The sequence below is a fragment of the Ornithodoros turicata genome, unplaced genomic scaffold (genome assembly GCF_037126465.1).
Source record: "Ornithodoros turicata isolate Travis unplaced genomic scaffold, ASM3712646v1 Chromosome12, whole genome shotgun sequence".
NCBI lineage: Eukaryota > Metazoa > Arthropoda > Arachnida > Ixodida > Argasidae > Ornithodoros > Ornithodoros turicata.
The window spans coordinates 1943079-1956840 of record NW_026999301.1 but is presented as its reverse complement, the minus strand read 5'-3'; the positions used below and the strand labels follow the sequence as shown (position 1 = coordinate 1956840).

The window sequence follows — 13762 nt, the reverse complement described above, 5'->3', positions numbered from 1 at the left end:
GACAGATGGGTCAGTGATCTTCCAGAAGACGTGAATCACTGTCACCACTTTCCTTAAAGCTGCTTGGAGGAATGCACCAGGAAGATCAATCTACAGGAATGTGGACCAATCCCTGTTACGCACTGTTCGTGCATCGGCAGGGCAGTGCTGTTCCAGAGACACTGTCGGCCCTTTCGTTAAAATCGGCGTATGGGGAAAATACCAGGAAAAAATAGTCATCAGATAAGCCACACCGGTGGATAAGCCGCAGGGTGCCCGTGAGAAAAAAAAATCGCGCATAAGCCGCGGCTAATACGCGTGAAAATACGGTATATTTCGAGACAATTATGCTCAACAGGAAAATGTACAAAGAGGTCCTTACGTTTCTTATCATCTGCTCCTTCTACAGGTTTCTTGTCACTGGTGTCTAGTTGTGTCTCTGTAGTTACTGGCTGTGGTAGCTGAGCAACCCCTGAGGCCGACTTCTGCAAGAAACCATTAAAGAACTTAGATAGTGCGGCACAACATTTTTCGTTAAGCCATTTGAATTCCTTTCAGTGGATATAAAGTTTCTTCGAATGAACAAAAACGAAACTCCATCTTTTATGACCTTGACCAACAAAGATGTGACGTTGAATGATGCCAAGGAAAAGCTCGAGTGATGTTGACCTGACCTAGTGGTAGCACACACCATTTGTATTTGTTGTCTCAGCACCACATTGCTCCTTGTCACTGATTTTTGCAAGTTAACCGAGCTGCCTCTGGAGTCCATGATACTCAAATGTGTGTTGAACCATGAGTAAGGCCCTTACTTTGGAGAGATTGCACGAAAATGCGAAGAATTTAGGATATATCACCGAATGTGGGGATTTATATGGAATTTCGCGGAACTACGAATCTTGACCGAGGAACACAGCTTTGGTGCTGAGGATGGATGTACCTATGACTCATGACGCCCTTTCCCACACCACCTAAATGAGAGGAAAGCAAATGTGCACCTCACATTTCACATTACAAATCATCCAGCCTGTCTTTACGACTTCTGTTTTGCCCGTTTGGTTTTCTGCTGTTACTGTGTCCTGTGTTACACTACTGTTAAGAGAGCACAAACTATGTGTGATGCTTAGCTATAACTAACGCTTTAGACATTTTGCAGACACTTTACTTCTATGTCACGCAAGTTATTAAAGATTTTGTCCGCATATATCTCTGTCAGTCTAGATGCGCCCACTTGCTGTGGAAAACTGCAGAATTTCTGATTCCCTGCCGCAGAATTACAGATTTTCCGCAGCAGAAAAACCAGGCCCTTAAGTCCGTAAGGCCATTAACTAAAATGTCTCACTCACATACATGAATCATAATAAGATCAGTCACTTTCACAAAACTAACACACATAAGTAACACAAATCTAACAAATATAAGCATTTCCTAAAAGGAGGTAGATCACACCTACTATTGTGCAAAAAATACTCAGATTCATGAGTTCTCAGTGTAGCTTCCCCCAGTAAGGGGGGGTCACTTCCCAATGGTCTTTTCTCAAGCGTAATCTCTCTGCATTCCCTAATGCAAGTTATCTTATGGTCAGCTTGTTTTTACTAAAGATGGTTTGCCCCTTCTGACCATTCCCCCCTACACTCATCTGCTGTGGGAGCACTAACGCTATCAGCACCTGTGAGGAATGTTGGCCTGCTGGAATGTAGCACTAGGTTAAATTAATTTTGCCATCAAGTTGTCTGAAAGTAACACCTTGCGCAAATACTAGATCCCGCAGCATTTTTGTGCACTCCCAGCTGGCCGAGATGTGACCGTCAATTTTTTTGTAAGGACCAGTCCTACCTAAGCACCCACTGAGCATGTCTCCCACGAGAAGGATGTATTTGTGAAACCAAATAACCCTGAAAGCATGTATACCATTTTTGAAGCTACAATCTTGCTGTATGTTCCAAGTTGTGCGCGGCTTCTGCTCTGTTCCGGCAACTCCTCTTTTCCTTCCAAGGGAGGATATTCTGTCAGAACATCCTCCACCATTGCCACGCATCCACCCTGTTGATCATCCTTTGTTTTCACAATGCCACCACCACCACTGCCACCTTGCAGGAAGTCCAGTAATTCTTGTGAGATCATTCCTACTTTGTCCACCATTAGGTCTGGAATCTTTGGAGACTTTTTCTTCCTCTTTTTCTTCTTGTCGTCACAAGAGGACTTTACTCCTGTTTCACCTTTTACGTTCTTCTGTTGGGATTTCAAAACGTTTCGCTTGAGAGCGCTGTTGTGTGTCTCCTTCTTTGCCTTTGAAACATTTATTCGAACTTGAGGATTCCCTTTAGCAGGAGGAGGGTTCACTGATTTTGATGCACTCACTGGCTTTGAGTTCCGACTGTTTACATCACTAGCAGTGCCAGCCTTTACCAAATTTTGTGAAGAGTGAGAAGAAGTCATGCTTCCCCATGATCCTCTTAATAGATCACCCTTGGCGGAAGCAACGATATCTGCTTTGGAAGCCAGCTTCGGCTTTATGCCTGTACTACCTTGCCCACCTGCACTGTTTGCATGCTCTTGCATTACAATTGTCTGAGGGGCACGATTCAATGCCGCGGCGTATGAACGTTCAGGCTTTGTCGCTGCTGCTATGTTCACAAGTGCAGTGATCCTCCGCGAACTACCATCTACCATGGTTGTGACGTGCTGCTGTGGTTGATCTAGAGGCCTGTCGTGGCGCTGCCGCCAGCATTCACGAGTACGAAGCTCAACGGGTGGTCTACCACCATCCCCTTGCTTCACATAGTCTCTGGAAATGGCAGTCGTTCTCGAACACTTTTCCAAACTTTTGTCATTAGTTGTCCCGTGAATTTGTACTTTATTACGGCTTCGTGAGGGTGCACAGCTTTCCGGCACAAGATTTATGTGTTTCCTTCCTCGCTGTCCCTTCTGCATTTTCCATTTCTCCCCAGCTGCTGCTAGGTGGGTCTCTGGCATCTTTTGATGCACAGAGTTCTTTGTTTCACTATCACATTTGTCAACCATCTGTGTCACTTTCTGTGGCTGTTGCTTCAAGGCAGTGGAGTAACTGACGGAATTCTTTGCAGCTGTATTCTGTGGTCTTTCAGGTTCAGAGGAGGAAAGGGATGGGAATTCTTTGCTGCTTGAGAGATCAGGATTTATGTCTGGTTTGGAGGCTGTCGTGACATCCTGCTCGCTAGGCTTTCTCCTCTCCGGAAGCTGTCGTCGTGTCCCCGGATTAAGGACACCTTCCTGCATCTTAGAATTCCTCATCACCCGTTTATCGCTTGCGCCTCTTGTTTCTGAAATACGTAACAGTAAAGAAATAAATAGGTATTAAGTCAACAGAATGAAATGCAAATATTCGGACTTTCGGTATTTACATAACAAAGAAGAACTGAATAAAGGTAACTTTTCCTTAAGACTGAGGGAGGAGACAGCAATCACTGGATTGCACAGGGGAAGTTGGTATGTGCACGTGGTGAAAGAACTGCAGCAAAAGACAAGGACACAAGTCAACAAACAACCGTGACACTTGCGCTGCCGCAACGTCGCAAATAATCTTCTGAGCTACTGGTTCATGGTCCCGCATTCCTCGTGTGGGTTGCATTCCGGGATATGGAGCTCACTCTAGCGGAAGTCATCCGCCCTTGTTGATATTATAAGTAAGCCTGCCTCCAGAATAAAGTTTCAGTTGAGAGTCTGCAGGAGAAGACAGAACACTCAGTATATGGAATAGTCTTGTCTTATGTACTTAGTGTCCTGTTTTGTCTCTCTCTTTTTCTCTCAGTCTCAAGAAATTTTATACAATTCGCATCCACACTAGCTTGCTTGCATTCTATCTTGATGTTCAGAAAAGTGGAGTCGATGAGGGACAATTCTCAACATCCTCAGAAAATCAATGGGTGCATTATTTAGGCACCCTTCTTTTGACACACTCAAATCGTGAGTATGAGACACACGGAGTGGTCACTCAACAGTGAAAAGCAACTTTGGAGCTCTAAGCTACTAACTCGCTGATCCCGCTTCCTGTTGTCTTCTCATGCACTGCACAGATGGATTACATGTTGGCTTAGTTTCAACCTGTAGCAACATTGGAAGGGACAATGTCAGTTGTGGAGACTTTTCCTTGTAACAGTGAATGAAATGGGACAGATGCGAATTTGTAACAGGCACCATTGGAGCTATTTACTGTGAAGATGACTGAAGATGACATAAAGGTGTCAGCATTAAAGCACCGCATTTTCCACAAATAACTGCCGATGTCTGTTTCAAAGTTGTCCACTAAAAAAAAAAGAAAAAAGAAAGAACAAGATAAAGTTACAAAAATACATTACACATTACTGAAATCCAAACACTGGGTAACGCAGAAAGTCAGCATTTTGCTTCCGAGTCCATACTTCAAAGGCTGTCCTGGCGCTGCGCAACAGGAAGCGCGGCACGGAAAATCTCAAGCACCCAGGCGTTTGTCATCTGCTTCCACGCACCGAAATGAAATGGGAGCACGAAAAGGGGCTCGGAGTTTCACACTCTTAGATGCGTGACTGTCACATTAACGTTAGGTGAGTGGAGTCTGAAACACTCGCTCTTTGGGACACCTACCTACACACCAACTCTGTTCACTTACTGATAAGTTCAAACACGGCCAGTAATGGTCAGACTCAATTATTCTTACGAATATGCAAATATGTCAGCAGCTCAGTCACGAAGAGCCTACATGTTTAAAGTGCTGCTCCATTAATATTTTGCTCAACCAGATTCCATTTCAAATAAAATGGTAGTTTGTAACACAGAACCGTTTCACTTTATGCTTTTTAACCTCAAAGTAATTTGTAATTATTAAGAAAATGTGTTTCGGATTTTCTCTACAGAGGGACCCAGGTGCCTGTGGACACTGTGCAATGAGGCCACATGAGTTGGATGAACAGCTGAAGTCACGGCTACAACCAATCAAAGCAGATGCCATCTGGTCCAATGTGTTGGAATGGAAGGCTGTGTGTCTGCATGGATATCGCTCCAACGTAGGAATGGCTTTCCAGTTTCTTCCAGCGTGATAAAGGTACGTGCTCAGCAAAAGAAGAAGAGAACCTTCAAGCATTGAACAGCTGGCTGGAATGTTTCTTGAAGAGGCATGCAATTCTGAGCAAGGCAACGATAAAGTGACAGAATGCAGATTCATCACGTTGAAAAAATTTTTTAACTTCCGCGGCTGTACCACTGACAGTGCGCCAGTGCCCTCCATAGGAAATACAGAGGAGACGGCTCTTTCTTTCCATTTGCGACACAAGCGGGACATTTGACCTCAAGGAAGTGACTACTTGAGGACAACTGGAAAAGAGAAGCCCAAGCCTATGGTCGTTCTCAGTGCAACAGCAGACAGAACAAAGTTAAAGTCAATGATAGCAGGCAATCGAGGAACATAGAAAAATTCAGGTTTCCAAAAGGAGTTGCAGCCACTGTCACTATGAGGGCAAGCATGACAGCGGAATGAACGTGAACAGGAAGCCTGGAGGTAATTGCATTTTTCCAGCCCAAGACTGTTCTTGTGATGGACAGTGCTCACCTGAGGAACTACAACAGCCTTAAGCAGCACTCCAACGGACCTTTTCATTGATGCAAAAGCCTCGGGTTGGGAACTGTCAATATTTCAAACAGACACAGTTGCTGGACTGGGCTATTGTACGGATCTTTGTCATTCCTGATGGTCAGACTCAGTTATTGGAGCTAGAACACATACTGTGCAATGAACAATTTAAAGTAGCAACTGTGGCTCAATTGGCTCTGCAGCAGTGAGACAGAATTCACAAGAACAGGGAATGATGGAGCCCTTTGGTACCTGATGGGGAAAGGAGGAGCATCATGGGGAAAGTAGGTGTGAGACCAAGCCATGGCAGCTTGCGTGAAACAATGATGAAAGGTACACTGTGAGGAAAATGATCCATCAAGTGTTACGGACACAGTGAGTAACCCACAAGATTAAGAGGAGTGAATATGATGGCAGTTTGGCCAAAAGTAAAGCCATGTGTATTGTACAGATGCCACTGTTCATCTCCTTTACTCAGCCTTCAAATTTTGCAGCGTGCCAGCAATGATGAGGTTTCGGATAAATGGGATCCCTCCAATAATATGGCATGCTGGCTAGTGTGGGCGAGTACAGCGGTCTTCGCATTTAACTGTAGCGCGTCATCAATACTGAGGCAAGCTGGGGTGGAGACTCTGGAGCCCTCAGAGCCGTATATTAAAAGGGAGTCTAGCCATTCGGAGGAGTCACAAAAAGAGGCTCGACCTGTCCTCTGACTGGTTTGCTTTTTACCATGACACCATACTACCACCCAAAATGGCGCTGGAAACAAACACAGTGAAGCGGGGATTTTGTGACAAAAGGGTTTCACAGACTACTCTGATTTTTTGCTGCAAATGCACATCCTCATATACGTTTTTCAGAAATCAGTTTCAACTTACGCTCGTCCATCGACATCTAACCGAAAATAATACATTTTGTCGCCGGTGTTACGCCTGGTGAACACTGCGATTGCGGCGATCACAATGAAATCATAACAGAAACATCACTGTGCTGTACAATGTTACATTTAACTGCTGGATTTCATGGATATAAACATTCTTGTCTTTCATATTCAAACTATTCACGTAGATTTGTTTAAAAAATCATACCGAAGACAAAATGCGTCCCAGCAGGTGGTTCCGCCGGCAGTGGTACAACGATGGAAGCAGACGACAATTCCCGATGTGCCTTATGCTCCCTATAGTCAGTGACAACGTAAGTAATACACTCGATCCCCACACAAGAATCGCTCCGCGCGTGCGAATGTAGTACGGCGCGGCCAAGTGGGGACTGGTGGGGAGAGAGCACCACTATTACATCGCGAAGCAGAGGCGTCGTGCAAAGGCCAGTAGCCAATCGCAGGAGCCTTCCACGGATGTGTGGGTGTTCCCAATTGTAGGACTTAAGTTGTCACTGTCTATAGATGGCGTTCATCAAATTTGCACCAGAAATTCACTAGTTTTGCAGATTGCGAGAGGTATCCATTTCAATCCCATCCAATCCACTTGCCACCCAAAATAGCACTGTCCATGTTGGATATGGGGACAAATAGTGAGGATAGGTTGATTGATAGTGCCCCATATTTCGAGACTCCATTGGTCGGCAAGCTGAAAAAGTGGGTGGAGCTTCAGGTATAGGCATGACTCATTAATGGCCAGACTCCCTTTTAATATATGGCTCTGGGGGCCCTGGTACACAAGCGCCGCCTCTGGACGGGTGCCCGACAAGCATGCATGGATCACCTACTCTACAGACACTTCAGTGACAAGAAAGACAGTATACCAGTAAAAATATCATTGTATCTGAAGTATTTGCATCCAGATGAACACGTTATCAAGTCTTCCCTCAGCACTATGAAACAAATTTTTAATTTGTTTCATGTTTAATTTTAATTTAACACATGTCATAGTGAACAGAAGGCTCAGGTCAAACATGAGTGAGCCTACAGTGTTCGCGGACGCCTCAAAATAATTTCACAATTTTGTGCCCCTCAAGCTTGCCCTTCCGCAAACCCACATTTAGATAACGTGTGGTAGGTAACACACACGCGTGGTTGGTGTGTGTGTGTCGGACAAGAGCGTTAAGTGACACCACACAATAGGTGACCCATCCTACTACGCCGATTTCCCTGAGCTCATGCTATTGAGAAGTGGTGCTAGAGTCTCCACTCCAACATCGGCGCAAGACAGCACCTGGCATGCAGGCAGGCCACACGCTCGCTCCTGTGCTATAGTTTAAGCGTGGCAGCGCCTAGGCTCTGAGATCTTGGGTCCCTAATAATGAGTGAAATCCTCTGATGCGACAGTTTTGTGTGCTGCATAGCAAACGTACCTCTCTGTGCATTGCCATCTTTTTGCCGATGGCCTTTGTTTTGTCTCGGGGCAGGAAGTTGCTGAGACGGAACGAGCTGTAAATGATTACATTTGCCATAAATGATGCAATCAATTATGATGTCGTCGATGCATCTGGAAAATTCAGTAGAGTAGAATTAGATACTCACGACAGAACAGTCACTGTTTGGGTACACACTCATTTGTGGCGGATACATGCATTGGTACTGCATTGCATAGAAGGGCAGAGCTGGCGTTGGCACCAATGAGGAGTAGTAACCAGGTACTTCCCTGCACATAGCATAATCATGACACGAACAGCCTACGACACGAATGTAGCTCAGCAAATTATTTACCCGTACATGGGATAAAAACTTTGAGCACTCGCAGATGCACATGGCCCCTCAGAATTTGCAGGTGGAGCCAAAGGAATAAAATTATTCGGAACAAACGGAGAAGCTTCTGCAGATAAGGTGGAAGTCGGGCTCTTGAGCGACCAATGGACGGGATTCTTCAGTGAGACAAATGAATGGGGAAGAAATCTGATTGAGTATTACTATTACCGCACCTGAACACCTACAGAACGCAGAACTTACCGCTTGAGAATCGGACATCATGCACCATCATTACGTGCTGCGAGACGATGTTTCAATTGTCAATTTTATTTCCCAATAACACGAGAACACGTCAAAGAGATTGCCGAACCCACGACCCATGTGTTTACTAACAGAAATAAAGTAACTTGCGCGCCCCCTCCACATGAAACAAGTGAAAGGGTATCGACAAAAGCATGATAAAACATGGGAAGAAAAGTAGAACCATCAAATATTAGGTAATATGTGCGCAAAAGATTGTTAAATTGTTGAAAAACTGTTTGTGTCATTTGTGTCGACTTTGCGGTGTCAGTAGCGTTGCTGTTAAATATGGCGACTTACATGTAATGTCAATATTCGCATGTGCTGTGTTTTTGTAAGGCTAATTTCTCTCCTGAAGCGCGCGTACGATCAACTTCTCAGTAGTAAATGGAGAAAACAGGCTGCTGAGCGACTGGTGTGAGTGGCAGTTTGTGGTGAACAGTGTATTAGGCGTCAAATATTCATCTCATGTTAATGGAAACTTATAAATGTTAACGAGCCTTCCAACCGGCGTTGCCCTGTTTCAGGATGTCAGCCACGCAGAAAAGGCTGCTAGATCAAGATCCAGACTACGAGTCTGTTCCCCTGCATGCGCAGCAGAAGCGCCTAAAACTTCACGAACAAGATGGTAAGTGAAAACGGCTTTTTAAGTTCAGCATTCATCACATCTTTGTTGAGTGCTACTCCGTAGACATTCCGATGTCTGTTCCACGTTCTCCTCTTGGGTTCACTGCCACTGTCACTGCTCTAAGGCAGGACGACGCGCGTTTTTCTTAGCATGCACACTATTTGGTCCCTGACACGATAAGAGCATAATGTGCTAAGGATCGGTACCTGTAAAGCTGCCTGTGTGAGGAACCCGACTGCGGGCTCGTTCCGCGTTCTAGTCCTTCAGTCTGGTAATGGTTGAGCAGAAAGGCCTCTGAGCTTGTTACCTCACTCTGTTATTGTACCAGGGGGTTCAGCATAAATTGTAATATTTATGCTGTACCTAGTGTGCACATTGTCATCTTGCAACAAGTGTCGTTAGTCCTCATGCTTAATGTAACTCTGACTGACATGAGTGAAGCATGTGGCATAAATTATAAAAAAAAGTGAGATTTAGAAAAGGAAAATATGGTTGAGAAGTCACCTTTTTACCAAAGGAGGAAAGGCGTCAATTGGATTCATTTGCAATACCGCAGTGATGGAACATATGCGGAAACATTGCTTTTAATTTCACAGCTTACGACTTCTCCCCCTCAGCCATTTGGCTGAAATTGCATCCTAGTAGCTCTAGTCAGTTGTGTGATGTCCCACCATGCTCTGTGATGTTACAGCAGTAACCAAAAATTGCCTGGCATTACTTGGTGCATTTTTTCACATACGAATCTACCGGTGGCTGGGGTTAGTGAGGCTACACATTTGAAATGCGCAATACAGTACACACGGTTCCTGCAGAAACATGCTGCTTTAACAGCACATGGAATATATACGATGACACTGCAGAAGAGGTAAACAGGACCAGACAGAAGTTGTCTTGTGCTGCATGATTTGTTTACTGGATGCACAAGTGACGACCACTTCCCTGCACAAACGAGCAGGCTGAGGGTAGATGGCAGCTGACAGAAAATTTTCAAAGCAGGCAATTGTATTCTTGTAATTTTATTTGTCTATGACTATAGTATCTACTAGTGTTCCTGTATTCTCCTCTCCAAAGAGTGTTGCACCAACTCCAAGTGGGCGCCATTTTCGGATCGCACCAGATTGTTGCTCGCATTAGTGCCGACATAGCGGGCTGTCTAGTTTCGTCCCAAACTGCTTCTGTTTCCTTTTTTTCTTTCAATCCTACTACTGCACTGCATGGGGCATTCACAAGGGACACTCAAATAAGGCACTCAAGTAGCTAACAGTGATTACACGTTTGTTTCTCATATTCCACTGAGTGTACCTATAGTCGTGCTCAAAAGAAATCTAGTCTGTCAGCTTCCAAAATATTACTGCGCTTCAGATAGGATGGCTGGACGTCACTCTCCCTCCTCCACCAGGTAATGCAATCCATCACAGTCATCCTGCTTCCCTATTGGCTGTTAAGACTAGCCGCATGACACTATGCGAGCCCTCCCAACACCACCTAGATAGAGATATCCCGCTTACTCGTCGATATGACGTAACAATTAAGAGTCAGCAAATCAGGACCGTGTTTTCAACGGCAACAGCCAATCACAAACGTGCCTTCAGCGGTCATGTCTACAAAGATGAACCTCCGTCGTCCGCGAGTTGCGATTGAACGTCCGCGCATACTAAATGGTAAAATGGTCTAAATCTTTTTCGAAACTAATTTTCTGAAACACGCCTCGCATTTGTTGTCTAAATATTTTGGTCTGCAGGTTCCGAGTGAGCTGCAGTCACTTGCGAGTTCTTGAATTTGCAGAACGGTGAATCGCAGTAGAAGATGACTTCTAACTCTTAGTGGGAGAGGAGGCAATAAGAGGGGCTTGTGTATCTAGGTGGCGCTGGTCCTCTCCTGTGGTTGTGCTGCATTATTTCTCCTGGCACGCTATTGTGTACCCTTATCTACAACGGCGTACGTAGATGACGGACTAGATTTTTCTTCCTTTTTAAGTTGAACGCGAGTATAGAATTAAATATCAGTTTGGGTGATAGAGTCAGCCACCTGTGCTGCATGTGTCTGTCACGTGCCTATGGTATACAGAAAACATTAGAAAGACGTGAACTACCTTTGTAACAGTTAACACGACCTGCAACAAAAACACCAGAAATAAAGGGTGGAGCAAATTTAAGTTTATTATTCGACGAGCATACCGGCACGGGACTCGCTGTTGTGGCCACCATCCTCATATCCCTAATTTCCTTTTCTCAGATATATTCCGAGCCGTAAGACAACTAACTTTCTTATGAATGTCTCATGCTTTGTTGTGGGGTGTTCTCGGCAAAATGACAGTGTCTCACAGACAAAATGGTGTAGGTGCGGGCTAGCCCGTGGATAAACTCAGTTGTGTGTCGTGTGTCATCCCTCTGTGTGCCCAGACTCAGGCTCTCACGTTATGGAGTCTCACAGACATGCTCTTTAATTTTGGACACTGCCTATGATCGGTTGTGACGTCCTGTAAAAGGTCATCTTGTGAAATTGGCCCTTGGAAGATTTCTTCATATTGAGTGAGCACTTCAGCACTTTGTGGCTCGAATACACAGGATTTCAGATCCAGGCGCATACTCCTTAGCTGTGCCAACGCACGCAGTTGCGAGGGTGTACTAAGGAGCAACCTGCTGAGCAACTAGCACAGCTCTCTACCCCTCCCGAAGCGTAGTGCGGGAAAGAAAACCTGAAGAATGTGCCAATATCTTTTGTTCATGCATTGGAACACTTGTCTGTGTTTGTAGTTCCCCCACATGCATTGTTCAAAACATGTTTTCTTTATCAATTATTCCACCTGAGATGGATGTGCACTTCAGCGCCTCTTAAATTTCCTTCGAAAATACGTCCACGAGGTAATGGCTGTAATCTTTGTCATAACTAGATGATTTTGTCATTTTGACAAATTGGCTGACCATTTCGAGTTTCAGTGTGTCCTTCAGATCTAGTGCATATGGCAAGCTCTTCCATACCTGTATTGCAGAGAAGAGGTTTCCTAGACAGCCTTTGCCAATTCTGTTTATTACACGATGAACATACGTTGGTAAACATTGATACAAACACAGCAGCACGGACGTGCGTCGAAGCTACATACCTCGCAAGGCTTCGAAGAGTCGCTTGCATTCCAGTTACCGTTATTTCACGTGTATTAGCCACGGCTTATGCACGATTTTTTTTTCTCACGGGTGCTCTGTGGCTTATCTGATGACTATTTTTTTCCTGGCATTTTCCCCATATGTCAGTTTTAACGAAAGGGCCGACAGTGTCTTTGGAACAGCACTGCCCTGCCAATGCACGAACAGTGTGTAATAGGAACAGGTCCATATTCAAGTAGATTGATCTTCCTGGTGCATTCCCCCAAGCAGCTTTTATGAAAGTGGTGACAGTGATTCAGGTCTACTGGAAGCCCACTGACCCATCAATCCGTGAAAAACACCCACCAAGGGCACGATCCAATATTGGTAGAACTCTACAGGTTTTCCCGTCCATTTTAGTCCAAGTGCCATCTGAATTAGTCCAGATGCCACCTGAGATAATCCGAGCGCCATTCAATTTAATTCGGGCGCCATCAGAAAAAATCCAGATGCTATTTAATTTAATCCGGGTGCCATCTGAATTAATCTATGGTGTTTTTAAGCACCGTGTACTCACACGAGGGACATCCCCGCAGAATATTCTATTGACATGTAGTGCAAGGAAAAGTAAAAAGCTGCTGATGGGACTTAAATTCTGCTGCGTCTTATGTTGAGCATTCGCACAGCGCCGAGATATCGAGAGTTAAAGCGGAAGCATAGCAGATGACACCATTGGTCATGTCGTCTGCTACAGAATATCTTCTGACTGAGCTGCAGGATATTCCACACGGTTAGAAGAGCACGAAAAGGCATGACTCCCATAGCAGACGACACCATTGGTCCTGTCATCTGCTACAGATTACAGGGCTGGGCAGGAATACTCAAAATTTGTATTATAATACAAATACATAATACTTGCTAAAAAATTGTATTATAATACTAATACATAATACTATTACTTCCCTGTATTACTTAAGTAATACTAGTAATACTTTTGTGCCGTGGCAGGCAGTTATTAGAAAAGGAATCCCAGACATATTTCTGAAGCCACCGGTCCGGTCACCGAAGTGACTAACTGACAGCTCTCAGGGCGTTCTCTCGCGGGACGCAGGTGTGTGTGTCTATAATCCCTTTTTTTCTGCCTTACTTTCTGACGCACCGACCCTGGCTCCATTCTATGATATATCACCCCCTAAGGGCTCCGGGTTGTTCACCCAGAGTGGAGAAGTTTCTCAGAAATTTGAGTCAGCCAGCTCCTGTAATCGTCCCTTTGTTGCACGTTGAAGTGTGATCCTCTGTTGGCAGAACTAGGTCGTGTTCGTAGGACTGGAATGGTACCGAAAGCATACACGTGTAAGACCCATCACCTCAGGCAGGACAGGTCATAAGTATTACGAGTTTTGCAGTAATACAATGCAAGTAATACTCGAATTTTTTTGTATTATAATACATAATACAAATAGACTTATCGGATGGGTATTATAATACGTAATACAAATACTCTAAAGTATTACAGTAACGGTATTATAATACAATGTATTTGT

The 13762-nt window shown here is 44.6% G+C and overlaps 2 protein-coding genes across 8 annotated transcripts in view; one reads left to right on the top strand and one right to left on the bottom strand.

Moving 5' to 3' along the window:
• LOC135371623 (uncharacterized) overlaps positions 1-8611 on the bottom strand; it is a 46910-nt gene extending 38299 nt beyond the window's left edge. For 2 of the 5 annotated variants that reach the window (XM_064605610.1, XM_064605612.1), the window contains exons 1-6: positions 8469-8611; positions 8229-8383; positions 8043-8163; positions 7874-7949; positions 1891-3281; positions 362-464 (exon numbers count right to left, since the gene is read on the bottom strand). In XM_064605610.1, the coding sequence (XP_064461680.1) occupies positions 362-464; positions 1891-3281; positions 7874-7949; positions 8043-8163; positions 8229-8383; positions 8469-8489 (1867 nt within the window). In that variant the 5' untranslated portion in view covers positions 8490-8611. The remainder of the gene's footprint in view (positions 1-361; positions 465-1890; positions 3282-7873; positions 7950-8042; positions 8164-8228; positions 8384-8468) is intronic. The other 3 variants (XM_064605613.1, XM_064605614.1, XM_064605611.1) reach the window with 2 other exon arrangements.
• Positions 8612-8774: 163 nt separating this feature from the next.
• LOC135371667 (YEATS domain-containing protein 2-like) overlaps positions 8775-13762 on the top strand; it is an 86937-nt gene continuing 81949 nt past the window's right edge. For all 3 annotated transcript variants that reach the window (XM_064605644.1, XM_064605645.1, XM_064605643.1), the window contains exons 1-2: positions 8775-8924; positions 9035-9135. In XM_064605644.1, coding sequence (XP_064461714.1) covers positions 8827-8924; positions 9035-9135 — 199 coding nt within the window. In that variant the 5' untranslated portion in view covers positions 8775-8826. The remainder of the gene's footprint in view (positions 8925-9034; positions 9136-13762) is intronic.